This window comes from Oenanthe melanoleuca, chromosome 5, assembly GCF_029582105.1.
Source record: "Oenanthe melanoleuca isolate GR-GAL-2019-014 chromosome 5, OMel1.0, whole genome shotgun sequence".
NCBI lineage: Eukaryota > Metazoa > Chordata > Aves > Passeriformes > Muscicapidae > Oenanthe > Oenanthe melanoleuca.
The window spans coordinates 22336268-22353785 of record NC_079339.1 but is presented as its reverse complement, the minus strand read 5'-3'; the positions used below and the strand labels follow the sequence as shown (position 1 = coordinate 22353785).

General features: G+C 47.4%; 1 protein-coding gene across 4 annotated transcripts in view; it reads right to left on the bottom strand.

The window, feature by feature from the left end:
• PRDM11 (PR/SET domain 11) overlaps positions 1-16430 on the bottom strand; it is a 48335-nt gene extending 31905 nt beyond the window's left edge. For all 4 annotated transcript variants that reach the window (XM_056494017.1, XM_056494018.1, XM_056494019.1 and 1 more), the window contains exon 1: positions 15763-16430. In XM_056494017.1, the coding sequence (XP_056349992.1) occupies positions 15763-15987 (225 nt within the window). In that variant the 5' untranslated portion in view covers positions 15988-16430. The remainder of the gene's footprint in view (positions 1-15762) is intronic.
• Positions 16431-17518: the final 1088 nt, after the last annotated feature.

Below are 17518 nucleotides of genomic sequence, written 5' to 3'. Positions count from 1 at the left end.
CTGGTGTGCATTTCTGCCCTATTTACCACAAGAAGGAATGCCATTCCCAACCTTTCTGGCTCCTCTTTGTGCCAGGGGACAAACAATTCGTTTTTCCAATTGAAAATCTCACATGCTAATGTGCAGCCTGAAGGATGTTTATCAAGCCTTTATCAAGAAGTGTTACTTAATACTCATACAGTGGTCTGAAAGCAAAGCCTCAGTGTAAATACAACGAGACACATGCAAACACATGCACTTTAAAGCCTTTACAGGATGTCCAAAACAAGGCACATTTTCTTTTAGAATTACCACAGCCATTCAGAAGGAAAGCAATAGTAATGCCAAAGAAGGGCTCATTATTTTGGCAGGCTGAGTCCCTTGTCTGCGCTCTCTGGAGCAAGAGGAAAGCTCTGCAGTCCTGTACCCATGCACCAGCCAGTGCTGCAATCAGGGCCTACCTGCCCTTCTCAGAGAAGAAAGTCTTTCCTGCAAAGTATGCAGTAAAGCAGCTGAAGATGGGGAGTGGGAAAAAGAGACAGGAAGAGATAGGTGCTGCCCCAGAGCTGGTTAGCTGTGGGGGCTGCATTGTCACAGGAAAGGTGGATGCTGGCTGGGGGGCAGGTGCTCTCAGTCAGAACAACCACCTGTTCTGGAAGCCTGGCAGACAGGACACCTGAAGTTAAAACACCCATATCCCCCAATCATTCAGTAGGAAGAGATGCATACATTTGCCTCTAAAGATAAAATGACTTCTCCTTTCCCACTCTTGCCCCATAGCATCTCTTACAGAGTGAGAGAAATCCTGTAATGTCACAGTCTGACCTCCTGCCAAGGAAGGTCACTCTGCTTCCTTCAGTTCTGGTTAAGCTACTGCATAGCTCCAAACAAGATGGGGGAAAAAAAAGAAAGAAACACTGCATTTACTTTACACACAAAGGTCTATACAGCTTTTACTGTACAGCACATTATGCAGCCCTCCCCTCTCCTGGTCCTCCCTGAACTCCCTCCAACTTATCACAGCAACATTCCTGTGCAGCACACTGGCAGGAGCAGCACCTTGTACTGAGATAACGCCCTCCGTGCCCCTGCTCAGGACTGCTGTGTTTGTGTCCAAGTGCTGCATTTACTTTCTGGTCACTGTGCCCAGCTGGGCTCTGTTTTCAGTGAACCACCATGCTGCTGTAAGAGCCCTTGCTCCTGCAGCAGCTCCCAGGCCACCACCACACATCCTGCCAGCCCTCCCACCTGCTCTGGGAGTAGGTGACTGCTCTGAGTGTCACACAACTCCTTGTTGTTTCACCCAGCACACAAACAACCCCAAGTTCACCATTAACTCACCTCTTTTCACTACTTGTGACTTGCCCAGATTTTATGTTGCCCACAAACATAATCCAAATCAATTTTCTGCTTTTTCACCCAGGACACCAACAATCTTAGAATCAAGAGAATAATTTAGGCTGCAAATGACCTTTAAGATCATCGTGTCCAACGTAAATCTAGCTCTGCCAAGTCTACCACTAAATCATAGAATAATTTAGGCTGGAAATGACCTTTAAAATCATCAAGTCCAACCATGAAGTTAGCATTGCCAAGTCCACCACTAAACCATATGTCTAAGTGCCATAGCTACACGTCTTTTAAATACCTCCCAGGGTTGGGGACTCAGCTATTTCCCTGGGCAATTTGTTTTAATGCTTGATAACTCTTGTGCAATTTCCAGTCTAAATTTACCCTGGTGCAACCTGAAGGCATTTCATCTCATCCTATAACTTGTTAATAGAGAGAAGAGACTGATTTCTGCCTCTTGATTAGCATTGAGCCAAAAAAACCAAACATTCCCAGCTGAGACTACTAGAAATGGGGGTCCTTTTGTTGTCACACTGTGACCCTTTATTTAGTCAGGTCTCCTTTTGTGCACTGAATCACAGAATGGCTTGGGTTGGCAGGGACCTTAAAGATCATCTAGTTCCAATTCCACTGCAGAGACAACATCCCTGGACCAAGCTGCTCAAGGTACCATCCAATTTCGCCTTGAACATTTCCAAAGATGGGGCAGCCACACCTTCTCTGTGTTCCAGTGCCATATCACCCTCACAGTAAAGAAATTTTTTCTAGTATCTAATCCAAATCTACCCTCTTTCAGTTTAAAGCCATTCCCCCTTGTCCTATTGCCACAGGCCCAGCTAAAAAGTCTATCCCCAGCTTTCCTAAAAGCTCCTTTCAAGTACTGAAAGGCAGCGATCAGGTCTCCCTGGAGCCTGCTCATCTCCAGGCTGAACAATCCTAAGTCTCTGTCTTCACAGGAGAGGTGCTCCAGCCCCCAGATCATCTTCACAGCCCTGCCTCATCTGGACTCACTCCAACAGTGCATGTGTGACACACTGAATCATCCCACCTATTTATTCCCATGACTTGTTGCACAACTTCAGTGCATTAAACATGCTAGGCTTACCAACAGTTTTACCTTTATCAAGTAAAATTATAGCAACACCAGAAAATCATACTATGTTAGGAAAGAACAATTTAAAAAAAACCTGTGCAGACTGACTATTACAAGACCCCCTTAAATCATGACCAATCTGATCCATATCAGCTATTACATTATTTTACTGGAAGTGAACATCAGACTGTGGGTAGCCAAGTCTAATTTGCCCACTTAAACTTGAAATTGGCCTGCTCGCTTATGAGTAACACACAACATTTTATTAAGTCTAACTCATTATGCATGCTTTTTTTAAAAATTATTTTTAAATTAGCATTTATGGCTCAGAGAGCACTGCTCAGCCAGGGCTTTTAAAATTCCTGGACGTAAGTAAGCCAGAATAGCAAACTTTAAAATGTACTGCTGTAGTAGCTAATTTCCCAAGCTACTGCTACAACAGACAGCATTACACTGCTGCTGTAACCAGTACCACCTTCTAGCTTTCCTTCCAGGAAAGAAACATGACATTTCTCCAGTTCCAGACCCCAGCAGATGACTGTGCTTTTAGCACTCTTTTAGCTTCTGATGTATTCAAAGTGGTGCTTAATTTTTTGTAATTTCACTGCTCATTAGTTTCTCTTTCTTGCCATTTCTCCTCCTTCTTTAGCTTTCCACAGCTACAAGAGTCTAGTTTACATTCTGCAGTTTTTACTCCCTCCAATTCATTGTTTTAGAGACTTTCTGGCAGTTTTTATAATTGTGTTTGTTCTAGCACCTAAACATGAAGAGCCTCTGAAGATTTCAGAAGATATGGAGAAGTACCATGTAAGCATTAGCACAGCAGGCTCCTTGGTTACTGCTGAGGGAATTCCCAGGGGGTACTTGGCCTCACCTGTGTGTGTCCCTGTGCCCAACAGGACATTTAGCCTCCCAATGTTATGTTCAGTGGGCACACAGCCTACTGCAATGTCCCAGCAGCATGTCAGCAAGGCCAATCCCTCGCTGAGAGGGACGCTGTGATGGCCCAGGCACTGTTTGCACACAACACCAAGTGCTTTGGACAGCAAAGGCAGTTGTGCACAGTGGTCCTCAGCAAATCCAGGACATCAGCACGACTGCTACAAAGCCCAAAAGGCATCCCTGGATCATCCCTGGGTTCACATGCAGTGCCACATAACCTCTTCTGGGTAGGCAAGGACCTGTCCCGTTTGTGCATGACACATGTTGAGATCTCCAGTGGCTTTGTCATATTGCTCAAAATCAGGGAAGTAGAAAACACAAGAACATCTGAGCTGTTAATCTCCAATGCAGGAACTAAACTCCAAATGGGGTTAAGCATGAACGAACCTGTGAATTCCTGTCCTCAAGTATGCTGCCTTTATCACTGCCCCTCTTGTAGTTATTAGTTAACAGTCACAGGCTCTTATCTGCATGGATCAGCCTCCAAAACAGAGCTTTAATTTTACATTTTACTGGCAGGCTTCCCAGACTGGGACATTCCTTCATGTGAAACAGCCATATAGGAATCCATCCCCTCCTCAGCACACAGCTCCTTCACTCAGCTTCTCACTGCTGGCCTTCTGGAGGTCATCCCCTCTTCTTTTAAAGCAGATCTTGCATAGCTTGTACCACAATTTCAAGCGCAGGCCCATGGTGAAAGACGGACATGAGTTCATACACTTTTTCTACAGTTGCATATTATTACCAGAAATAGTAATCCAGAACAGTCAGCTACTGACAACTGAGAACAGGGCATAAAGCACAGCATTCAAGGCTCTGAGCTGCCCCCCATACTGCCATGGAAGACCCAGGCTGACCATTCTCCCTGAGGTGAATGCCCTTACCAAGGTCCTCGGCCATGCCAACCACTTCAGGTCACTTCAATAAGTATCAGCTGGCTATGCAGCTCATGCTTACAGCCAGCACAAACTCTGAGAGATCCAAGAGCCCACAAATAAGAGGGAGAGCCACTTTGCTCAGAGGAGGAGCACTGCCCACAGTCAGATAGAAGCCAATGCTCCACTGGGATAATTGCTTTGCCACAGCACTTTCTCCACAAAGTACATTTCTGTGCACGAAGCAGTGGAGCAGTGTCCCAGCACAGCAAAGGCTGGTGGCAGCAGGACAAGCCCCCATGACCTGCCTCCCAGCCTGCTGCAAGGCCAGGGCTCTCCTCTGATGGCCAAAGAGCAAGGCTGAACGCAGCCAGCACACCTGGCAACAAGCTGAAGCAGTCACAAATTCCAACTCAATTAGTGAGAATTATATGACACGCATTGAGCAGATGTGACCAGGACTTGTTTAACTCATTGTCAGTTACCCCACTACACTCACCAGCCATAAATTCACCAGAAGTATGAAATATTTTGCTTGAGTTTCAAATTCTGAAAACAATGAAGAAGGTCAGGACTACAAGAACGATACCTGGAAATACCGCCAGTTTTTCTGCAGCTTTCTGAAGAAGCTTGGAGAGCAAGCTTCAAAATCACAAGATTTAAACTTGTTTTACAGCAGGGAGGGCTGAGAGTTACCAGTGGTTTCAACTTGCCCAAGACCAACAAATGACATGACAAACAGGATGGGGCACCACTTCATCAAATTCCCACTGCCATCCTCACTGCAGACAAGTTGGGAACAGGGAAATTCCAGTTTGCCAACCTGGAACTCCTCCTGTAGTCTCAAATGGATGTGAGATGAGTTTACACTATCATTCTTACACGGTTCATTGGTACAACATGTTAAACCCTCCATGATCTGCTTCATGACAGACACGTTTCAGAGTAGAAAGAAGACAGAAAACCTCTGAAATAACCCCTGAACCAGTCTTAAGTTTGTCTTATGATGGCTTCTAGTGAAGATGGAACATACTGATAACACTACAAGACTCGTCATAAAACTCTGTGTTGTGGTCTCAGGATTTGCCCTCTGTTGATCTCAGAGCAGGAAAGGATCCATGTGCTGGTCTATGCACTGTCATGGATCAAGCACAGCCTATGCAAAGCAGGTATTACTCGATCCAACCTCTCCATGTTAAGTGTTGAATAAGGACTCAAACAAGCAGGATGTTGACAATGTAGCAGCTTAAAAGCCTCTGAAACAGTGTAACATGCCACAGAACCAAGGCAGGTACTTACTGCAGCTGAAAGGTGACTTGCATTTTAAAATACAAGGAAACTTCTCATTTTTCCTGTAATCAGCTCCCTGCATTGATCTCACAGATTCACAGTTTAAGGGTAGAAATGAAAATTAGGACCATCTGACATCCTGTACGATCCACTCCTTTTCTTTTAGCCTACAAAAAGGACAAAACCTCCATCTGAGATTAGCAAGAGGAAGAGAAGCCAACATTTCATGAGTTCATGTCAGTTGTTAATCCCCACCACAGGCAAGTCATATGTGATTCTTTTTAGTTCTGGGCACCAGGCAACAGTTCTTTCAAAGGGTCCTGGAATCTGATGGGAAAGGCTGAAATACCCAGCATGCTGAGACATTGAGCAACTGGAAAGAATTGCTTCCCAGGTTAATGGCTGCAATAAACCTCACCATCTTTGGTCAGAACTGCCAGTTGCCCTTCTTTGCCTTTGGCTTCAACATAAATATATACCTACATTTATAAAGTTAAAACAAACAGACACAAAACCCCAGTACTAAAACTAGATGTTATTTCACCATTTTTCTCCCTAAGGACAGAATAAGAGTACAACTAAGTGGCAGCTGTAAGCCTTCTTTCTTAAGGCACTAGTGAAAGGTGTTTGGATAGCAACAGTGATAAGCACTGAATAAAACCACATACATAGCAGAGCCCTGGATATCTACCCATGCAGTATCTTCTCAGCTTTCCAACAATTTGTATCATTCTTCTGTGTAACTCTTCCAATTTTCTCTGTATTACTTCAAGATGCTGGCACTAGAAACCCACACTGATGTAAGACTGAGTCTGAAGTAAATATAAGGTTTACAGACACAAAATGACCTCCTCACCCTGATTCATCAGCACCCTGTTTGTGTCCAAAATCATGGTTGTCTTTTCCAGCTAGGACCTGGCACAGAAAGCTCCCCAGAGCTGCCTGCCCATTCTGATCCCCATGTTCTCACATGGCTCAGGACACGGCCTCCCTTCACAGATCACGTTCAGGACATGCCTTTCCAGCTTCATAAATCTCCACTTGTCTGAGTGAAAATGATTCAGTTTCAATAACCTCATTTACCAAACAAACTGCATTGCACCGTCCTGCCCCTATCAACAGCTACAATTCAACAAACATGTTTCATCTACACATTTTGCCAGTGATGAGTCATGTCTTCTTCTGCATCCCTGAGTAAGTGTCAGGCAGAACTGGCTTCTCCCTTCCCCTTATCTGAACAGAAGGGTCATCAAGTCTACTTTGAAAACACAGCCTCCACATATCAAGTTGCAGAGACTCTTCTGTAAAATGATCAAGCTCCAGCTTAAAATAGCTGGATTATTTGCTGCCCTCGTCTAAGGTGGCAATGCCAGAACCGTGATCTTTTGATGCTGAAAAGATATTTTCTACGTTCATCTTAAAGTTAATCCTCAAACAGCTGATTTATTAGTGTGCCAGTACTGTCCTTTAGCTTAGAGTATCCTTCATCCTCCTTACTGTTTATAATGCCACTTCAGTTTATTTATTGGGTGCTGGTTCTATCAATCACTACCTTCACTTCCTAAGCCAAATATATTTTATTGATATTCTCTGGCATTGGATATTAATTGGGTTCTCATACACAGAGTTAGCTGCCTTTTATATGTAAATATATATCACATCTAGAGATGTCTCTTTAAGCCAACAGTTAGCTTCTCAAAGAACAAAAACAGACCTTTTTAAGAAGTACAGAAGACTTTCCATGACACCAATTTTCAGGCATGAATAACTTTACATTAACCCAGGATTGGAGTCATGCTACCCAGCTTATATTTTCCTGGGCCATGCACTTAGCAATTTTCAAAACTGTCCCAACACAATCACTCATTCAGTCCCTTGCACTTGCTGTGATCCACCAAGAGTGATTAAAAGTGAACATGAGCAAGCTAGAGACCTCCTCTCATTCACCTAGCACTCACTATATTTCAAGGGAATGTGCTTTTTTCCTTAGCACAGCTGCCAGCAAAACTGCTCACTGACAGGACCACACGCTACTCAACTCCCATGTGGGTCCCTGGATCCCGACTTGTATAGTGCTCAACTTCTGGATAATGACCTTATCCTTCCCTTGCTGCTGGCCTAGCTGTCAGCCACAACGGCACTCAAGGGCACACAGCTCAACAAAGGGAAGCAGAGATGTAAATTTACTGCCCAAATGGCCTTTTATTCTCATTCATGGACAGACAAAAAAGCCGGAGAGAAGAAGTGCTTGGTAGGCACACGACAGGCTGAGCCACTGTCACACTCCTGCTCTTCTGCTGTGTTGAGAGGGAAAAGACACTGGATTGCCTTGAACGTTTTATAAAGCAAGTGCAGAAAATTCAAGATGCCCTGGTCAGGTCCTGCCTGCATCACTGTGCACCTGGGACCCTGCCACATAGCACTGAGCATCTGCCTGCCATCCCCACTGCCCACAGTGGGGCATGTGCACCCAGAACTCCCCTACACCTGTGCAGCCTGGTCAGCCTAAACATTTTTGTGAGTGAGCAACACTAGTGATTCATGTATTTCACCAATGATGGAGGTGAAAAGGGAAAGGGAAGGGAAGGCGTGGGGGTGGGCAGGAAGCAAACCCCAGACATTAGTTTCTAAATAGCAGATGTGGCTATTCTGGCTAGCAAACTTCCACTTTAATTTCTAACCCACAGAGATGGGAAATGATTCATGAAAAATCAACAGGATAAAATTAGCTGGAAGGCAGAGAGATAATTCATGCAACCCAACCGTCATGGGCTGAAGTGCCAGCACTACCTGGCATTTCAGCCTCCAGTGCCCTTCAGTCACTGGCACCTGGCCAGCAACCAGCTCTACATGTATTTCCTTAGTGTCAAAATTAGCCCCTCTGAAAGCACATCCATCTTCTAACAAGACAGCCTTTCACTCAACACGTTTCCAGAAGTTCCAGCTTTTCCTTTCTTTCAAAAAGAAAGATTACCTGCAGTGTGCTGTCTTTTTCTTCCTCTGGTGAGTGCTTAGTGGTGTCAGAAGACCAAATGGATGGACATGTCTGTGAGCCACGGCAAAGCTATGCACTAAAACTGCCCCAACAACTCAGAAAAAACTCAGTGCATTTTGCCAGAGCTCCCCTTTACCACACTCAACAGCAATGACCGTGCGCTGGTCTGCCCTTACAGACACAAGCAATTTTCTGTAAGACTGCTGCTAAATTCTACCAGGAATCACAAAACACAATTTCACTTTTGATACAGTCACATGACAGAAAGTTTCTTGGGCAGACTGTATTACTTACAAATTACAACCCAAAGCTCTTTATCCCAAAGGCTCATGAGAAACTTCCACTCCTCCAAGAGACCTCTGGACTTCAAGGAGGCACTTGGTTACTGAACAATGCCCCCTCCCACTACCCAACGCAAAAGCTTCAAGAATCAAACATAAAACTGTAAAGCCTCTGGAACACCAATAACTCTAGGCAGGCAGTTTCAGGTGCACAGGAATCCCCATTCCATTGAGATTTTTGAGTACAGATGTAAAATAAAGCTAAAATCCTGCTATGGCACCATTTATATAGTTGGTGCCTGTTTCTATCCTGGACGTTACAGGACTGTTCCTCTATGTTTGTTACAGTGGTTTCACTCTACTTGGACTTCAGGATACAGCACGCAGCTCCTTTCTTTTTACTTGTTCAGCAAAAGGAAAGAGTATGTAGGAGAAAATGAGAAGGTAGGAGCAGATCTTACTTTCACTTGTTCCCAAAATTCTGGCAAACTAGCTCAGTCCTTTAAAAGCACTAACAAACACAGCAGGAAAGTGAGAACACATCAACTGTTCCACAAAATGCAGAGGAAGCAAAAGCAAGAGCAGTATTTATTTCTCCTCATTTGTACCCTCTTGCAGGCCATTAGGAAGATAAGATCTCACAGCACAACAGACATTATTCAGAGCTGGTAAATCTGTCTGCAGGTTAGGGACTCATGTTACATGGCTTGGATGAGTAGTGGTTGAGCATGGGTCACACCGACCCCCTTTTCCTTGGGGCAGGCAGCAGTCCAGATACTCCCAGAGTCAGATCTGCCAAGAAACCAGATATCCGTGTGCTGAATTCACCACCACCACATCTGATCTGCACATTCCCTTCCATACAGAGAGAAGGGTGTTCAGACACTGTATATCCCAACACAGCTAACTAGAAGAAAAATTCTAGCAGGGGCCAAGCGCTTCTGGTCTATACGTGCAACCTTAAGTGCATCTTCTACATAAAGATACTGGGTTGCACAGAAATACCTGGTCCTTTACACTATGGATATCTAGAGAACACTGATTAGCAGAATTAGCATGGAAAGAGCCCAAGAATTTGTTCAATTCCAGTCCAAAAAAGCAGAGAGACCACATCAGAATGACTTCACATGTGCAAGTCACTAAGGGACTACATTCACCAACTATCCTAGAAGAATTAAAAAGCAACACCTCAACACCTGACCAGGAATGAGACTTGGCTAAAAAAAAAAACACCCAGCCAATCACCAGTTAACTCCATTACAGCTGGAAAGGACACATTAGCATCTGTCTCAGCACATCCAGGAGATGCAATCAGCAGATCTGCAGTTCTGGAGGTACCACCTTTGCAACAGCAATGCAGCATAACCTGGTGGGACTTGGCACTGAAGATCAGGCACCTCTACACCCACACAGCAGCCCCTGACTACCTGAGTGAGAATTTTCAAGGAAAAAAGCAACTTACAAACATACCATCCATAATAATATTGTCTTTATAATCACAAAGGGAAGAGAAAATTAGTAATTTAAAAGCTTCTAGTCTTCAAAAGCAGATTAAAACTAATTTGATATTGGAAAAGATAACTGGCAAGCCTAGGTGTGAAATATGACAACTACAGAACATATTTTATTGCTTCTGTGTCATCAGTATTGATTTCTCCGTCAGTCAGTTTCCAAGTGTTTTCATTAATTTTCCCTGCATTGATAAAAGGACTGGATTCTGCAAACTGTGGTGTATTTAGCATTCTCATCAGCATTTCCAAGCAAGGAGTCTCCAAGTCAAAGAAAGCAGCAGACCACATGAAGTACTCCAGCAGCATCAGAAGAAAAGAAATTTAAAAACCCAAACAACAGCAAATCCCCTTAATACAGACAGACATGAGGAAGTCAAGGTTTGTACAAATAAAAGCGTAAAGAGGAATATACTGGGTCAAACTTAGGACATCTTTCAAGGAAGATGCTGTGAACACTTAGTTTTGAATCTGCAGGACTTCCAGTTTGAAGGACCACCTAGCCTATTATGATGCAGTTTATATGATACATTTTCGAAACAAAGCTTCATTGTACTAAAAAAGGAACGCACAGGAAAATATTTCATATTGATAATCAGCCTGCAAATGACTGATGGGCCTGACCAATATCAGCTCCAATTAGTGACCTTCAACACTCTGGAAGGGTGTTAGTGGAGGACCATTGGAGCTGTGTGCCCCAGATGCCCTGGTCCCTGGTCAGGAGCCCAGAGCCAGTCCCTGCAGCTCACAGAGATGACCTGGCCCGGGGACCAGCACAGGATGCTCAGTGCCTCAGCTCCCCACTGCGCAGGGCAGGAGCACTGCTGGCTCTCAGGGAAGCTAATTACAGCAACCCCAGAGCTGCCACGTGGGATAATCCCTCTCATCACCTCCCATGAACTGTTACCACTCTGTCCTTAGACATCTCCCCACTACCCACAGCCAGGTTTCCACGGGCAGAAGCCAGCCCCAGCTGACAGCAGCACAGGCAGCAAGGTGAGTGCTGGGAGTGGCAGCCCCAGCAGGGCGTGATGCCAAGACTTTGGAACAGCAGTCCCTCCTCTGGGACAAGTCACTACAGGCAAAGCAAAACTAGGCTTGCTGAAAAGCCAAAGCCTAAGGAAGGGAGAAGAAAGGGGGCAGTGAAAGGAAGCCATTTATCAGAGCATGCTCAAATTGGACAACTTGGTTTATGACAGACCCTTCTGACGGGCCCCTTACCGACGGCAGTCCACGAGCAAGGGACTGCACTGAAACAGTTCTGCAGTATGCATTACTGATGGACTGCCCGAGGCTGCCAGCTTCTGCAGCTTAAACCTTAAACTGTATCTATAATGCTTTTACCTTCTGACAGCAGAGGAGCTGCTCTGAGCCACAGAACTGCCAGAGTACTGCCCCCAGCCTTGCAGAGAGAAGTGCCCTTTCAGCAACAGCTCCGAAGGATACAAGCCATCCTGCCCCCACAAATGGAGTGATGACCAAGAAACACAACAGCAAAGCTTCAAGTGACAGTATCTGTAATTGTTTGACTGTCTCTGCAGAAACATATGTTCTTGCACTTAGGTGAAGAGCTCAGGATGGAAGTTGGAAAAATGCCTGTGCTAGTACCACCTTCACTTCTAGCTGAACTTCAAAGCCTACGTGCTGAGGACAGTGACCAGACTTCTAAAATATCACATGGAAAATGTGATTCTAGCTGCCCAAGTCAAATTTTTCTCCTTCACCCCTGATTTTTTCATCTCAATTCTCCCACTCTTTTCTATCAGTATTGTCCCTCATGTGGTGGACATTATAAAGAAAAACTTCTCTAACACGGAATACTGGTGTTGCCCTCCTCAACAGGTTTCTCCTCCATCCACCATGGCTGCCTCTACCTTTCAAAGATGCCACAGGACAGCTCTATTTTCCAATGTTCTTTGGTCTCTTGTACCTGAAAAATCCTTCCCTTCCAAAGCACTTCCCCTCATCTTCTTTCTGAAGATGCCATACAGGGCAGCACGAGCCTCTCACCTTGTCCTCTGCTTTTCTTGGGGTGGTTGAACTTGCTACTGGAATCCACTTGCTCAGACAAGTTTAACTAGCAGGAATTCCTGAAAAGCCACATTTTACTATGCAGCTTTAGAAAGAACATTTCTCTAGAGGTTTTATTTAAAAACATCTTTGGTAGCAAAGAAGAGGTCACAGGGAGAAGAGAAAACCCTGTGAAATTAAAGCCTTCTTTACTCCACTACTGCAGAGGAGTCAGTGCAAGAGGAGGCACTAAAACTGTCTGCAGCTCTGCTCCAAGAAACTTCACCCTCTGCAAGGGAGCTCAGGCAGGAGCGCTGACAATGAGAAACGCCAGAGCGTGGCAAGGATGAAACGGGAACAGCAAACCAGCACCCCACAGCAGGGCTGCCCAGCTGCAGGCCAGCAGGAATTCTGCCACCTGCTCAATGCCAGCTGATACTGCACATCCTGACTCCCTTCACCAGCTAGGCCTGTGCCTCAAGCAGCTCTCAGCCCCAGGTGAGAGAACACATCAGACAACTCAGCACTGATGCAAGAAGATACATCAAGAAAACCCTGATGCCCAACCAGCTGACTCCAGATTTCTTAAAACACCAGAAAGCTGTGATGTAAACCAAAAATTAAAGTGGTATTTGCCTGCTTTGGCTTTACTTGGGAAAATCACATGTCTCAGATACATATATTCCCAGTGCAGAGGAGGCATGAGAAGTTCCTACCTGCACTCATTCCACTGGAAACAAAAGACATTACTTCTCACTGGTACCCAGTCTTGTATCTTCAGATCAAGTTTTAACAGCTTTGTTCTTTGTTCTGGAAGCCCCCAAATTAATCTACAGCATTACTAGTTGATTATCAAACAAAAAACAAACCCAAACCATTTTGTCTTTGGGACTACGTTTAGTTTCTCCATGCAAATTTTCATATCCATGTGACACCTCTGAATTGGCAATAACGATTTTAAATACACTGCACCAAATGTCACAAATATTAGGCAGCAATTTAAGAGCTCTGGAAGTGGTTTAGTAGCATTTATAGATGAACAAGCAAGAGATAGGCCCTGCTAACAGCAACTTTAAGAATAAAGAACTAGGCAAAAGCATATACTTCTCTTGCAAAAATGGACATGGAAAAAAAAAAACAAATAACAACTTAAAACCCCCCACAACTCCACTTGGGAATTAACCAGCATGAGAAAAAAATATATGAAAAGAAAAGAGTATTAAAAAACAACACAGAAGGATAAAGTACTCTCTATAAAAAGACCAAAGACCTCTCTTGCCTGGGCTTGTATTTCTCATTAAAATACACACTTTGATTCCTGACTCAGAGTGGCGACTTCTACTCACCACAATGCCTGTATCCCCTGATCACAAAGCCAGCCTGCTGCAATGCAGGAGCCCTCCTGCAGTGTTCACAACCTTTACACTGCTCCTAGTAGTTTAAAGCAGCTCCATCACTTTCCAGCAAGGAATACAAGCAACAAGCTTCCCCCATCCCAGTAAGATGAACTTTGCTTCAGTTCACGAAAACCAGGCTTTAAAGAAGTCCTTGCTTTTGCCATCCTTATTTAAAATTGGGTATTACCCTCACAATACTCTTCTCATTTACTTGTTAAAAAAGTACAAGTAATTGCTATCAGTGACCAACAAGGCTCACAATGAGAGCCCCCATAAACTGCACCAGAGAGCACATTGTTTCATGCATGGTCCACAAAGATGCTAGAGGAACAACAGGGCAGTATCCCAAAACCAGAAAACCAGAGATGCACCAAAGCCAGAACCAAGACAGGAGGCTCAGGACCTCCTTCATGCTCACAAACAGCTGGAAGGAGCAGCAGCCTTTGACATGCCTCACGACTTGCCCTGGTCCTGATCATCCATGCTGCAGTGAGACCGGCCAATTCAGCATTTAGCCAAGAGCCAAACCCTGGCATCTCCCATGGCTACCTCAAATCCCCCTGGTGAGTGGCTCCAGCAGCCAACCCCTCCTCTGCTAACACAGTCCTTGGCCACACCAACATTTGAACTCTTTGCAGGCTGCATGTACTCAAGAGCTCCACGCCACCCAGCCCTGTGTTAAACTACTCCTTCTAGAGCAAGGAGCACCTTTGGTCCAAAAGCACCACTTGCAAGAAGCAAACACCCATCATCTCAACACTGTTCTGACTGCAGCTTGCACTTGAAAAGCAAAAGCACACCATCCTTATGAGGCATGCTTGTCTGCTGTGGGGTTTATACACAATTCATTAGGAAGTCAGGACACTCATTTCCCTTTCCACTTTCACTGTTAATAATCTTGGTCACTAGACAAACAGAAATTTAGGGGACATGAAGCCCAGCCCAGCAGCAAGCTTGTGCTCTGCCAGTCTCACAGGGAGTTAAACCTTGCTGGCAGGACCAGATCCAAGGGGATGCTGGATATTTCGGGCTGGGGCTCCTTTGCTGCTCAACAAACCGCTGCACGCACCTGCAGTGCTGGAAAACAATCCTATCTTACGGTTAGGTTGGTACTTTTTTAAGCTGGTTCTGCCAGTTCTCCTCCCACTAATGAGAGGCATTAATCACAGGAAAAAGAGGAAGCAACACCGAGCCAACAGTTTTGCCCACAGGCCAGCTTTTTTTTTTTTTTTTTCAGGGATTTGAAAAGAGACTCTGGAGGCATCTTCCATTTCACTCTGAAATATATGCTATCGCATACATTACGACCACTTGCAAAAAAACTTGAGAAATTTTGTAACTTGGGAAAAACAAAACAAAACAAGAAAAACAAAAACAAAGACAAAAAAAACCAGAAAACCTAACGCACAGAGGGAAGACCCAAGAACGCACATCTGGAGTTTTTCTGCGCGAGTTAAGAGAGCATCCCGGCTGAGCGGCGCAAGGGCAGCTCAGCCTGGCGCTGGGCACGGGGTGCGGGCGATGCTGCAGGCGGGTGCCCATGTCCCGGGGTGCCCATGTCCCGGGGTGCCCGTGTCCCGCAGGGTCCCCGTGTCCCGGGGATCCCCGTGTCCCGCAGGGTCCCCGTGTCCCGCGGGCGCTGGTGGCGGTCCCGGTGCCGGTGCCGCCGCCCCGGAGCCCGCGGCCCCGCCCCGCGTTCCAATGTGGCGCCCGCCCGCCCCCGCTGGGCGCCCATTGGCCGGCGGCCGCGTCAGTCGCGGCGGGGCGGGGGGGCCGGGCGGGCGCAGCCGCGGCGCGGCGGGAGCGGCGGGGCCGGGCCGGGCCCCGCGCAGCCCGCCCCGAGCGGGGAGAAGCGGCGCGGGCGGGGAACGGGGCTGGGGGGGGGTAGGGAAGGCGATACCTGCGCCCGCGGGCCTTCGCCGCCGCCCCGCCCGCTGCGGGCACCCCTCGGCCGGACCTCCCCCCCGGGCTCGGACGGGTTTCCCCCCCGCGCTCCGCAGCCATTTTCGTGGCCACCTTGGCTACCAGCGAGGCTGACTCACCTCGGCGCTGCGGGCGCGGGGAGCCCGCCTCGGCGTCGGGGGGCCCGCTCCGCCCGGGAGGGGCGGGGGGAGCCCGGCTGGCTGCGCCCTCCCACCCCGCCGGCCCCGCTGGCTAGTCCCAGGCGAGGACGGCTCCCGGGGCCGGGCCGGGCTCGGCGGAGGCGGCGGCGGCGGCTCCCTCCCTCCCGGCCGTGACCACCATCTTATTAGCACAGGAAATGACATGGAGAACGGAAGAGAGGGGCGTTCGGGGGCCGAGCCCGGGGACCCCCCGAACCGGGGGGAGGCGCCGCCGGCCCGCCCGGCCCGGCCCGGCCCGGCCCGCCGAGGCTCTCCCGGGGCCGCGGCATTCCCGCTTCGCTTCCGAATACCCGCGGTGGGAGAAGAGGAGGGGGGAACAAAATAATAATTAAAAAAAAAACAAACCCCAAAAGCCGCATACAGCAAGCGGGGGGAAAACCACCAAAAGCCAAGCGCAGAAGAAGCCGAGCAAGCCCGAGCCGCCCGCGGTTCCCACCTCCTGCTCCGGAGCCTGCGAGCCGCGCGGAGCCGCCGGCGATCGGCCCCGGGGCTCGGGGGGGTCGCGGGACGAGCCGGCCCGGGCGGCCGCCAGCACCGCGCGGGGGAGCCCCGGCCCGGGCCCGCCCGGTCACACCTGCCCGCCGAGCCCGGACCCGGCCGCCCTCGGGGCCGCCCCGCCGGGGCTCGGCTCCAGCCGTCACCGTGCCCGCCGTGCCCGCCGTGTGCCGGTCCCCCCGCAGCACCCCGCAACTCCGGCTGCTCCCGGGAAAACGTGTTTCCGTGTTTCCTCGGAGCTCCGTCGTGTTTCGAATTACACCCCCAAAAAGTAACCCGCTACAGCAACAGTAACAACAAACCCTGCCCCCGAGCTCCGAGCAGAAATTGAGGGCAACGTGAGGGATGACAAAAAGTAGGCGCAATTTAATAAACAGAGGAAGCGTGTCTCAGCAATAAAACAAATTCTAAATAAAACCATCTGCAAGCGTTAAACTTGAGACAATGCAAACTCTTCAGCTGCTTTGCCAAAAGAGGCACAACGGGGGGTAAAGAGAGGAATGGATAAATAGCCATCGTTTTCCAGTTCCTTCGGTTGACAATGGACGTGTATGCAAACAGGGCTCTGGTGACAATGTGCCTGCTTGGATTCTTGGAACTACTTTCCTTTTTCTGTAGCCCTGAGAAACACCAGTTTCTGCAGTCCTGAGAAATAAATTCTCTGTTGATAAATCTGCACCCTGAAGTGCCTACTGTACAAAGCTGGTGTAAATAAGAGAAAAACGGAATGAGGACAGTAAGTACAAAGGTGTGTAGCCTAAGCAAAGCAGAGGCCTGCTTCTGCCATCCTTGAGCTGCTTCCACTGCTCTCACTGAGTGATGTGGGGTGGCAGAACTTCAGGGTTAGGTCTTGATGTATCACTTAATTTAAATTGTCTGGCAAAACAACAAGGAAGGTAATCAGCCCGGGTTCCAAATAAGCTCTCTTTGCAAAAGCAGCCAGTGTGGCACAGATGGTTATTCAGAAGTTCAAGTGAGTATCAGTCATCAGATCTCCAGCTGTAGTTTGGTTTTTGTTCCCCATTTCTAACCTCTGGGAAGATGATTCCTGCTCAGAGGAAAAGCGTGCGGTGTCATTTTACCCCTTCCAGTAATTGCAGATAGATGGACTTTGAGGCACTTGCACTTGCCTTGGAAGGACCATAAGCTGTCAGCACCTTCAGACTCCTCAGAAATATTA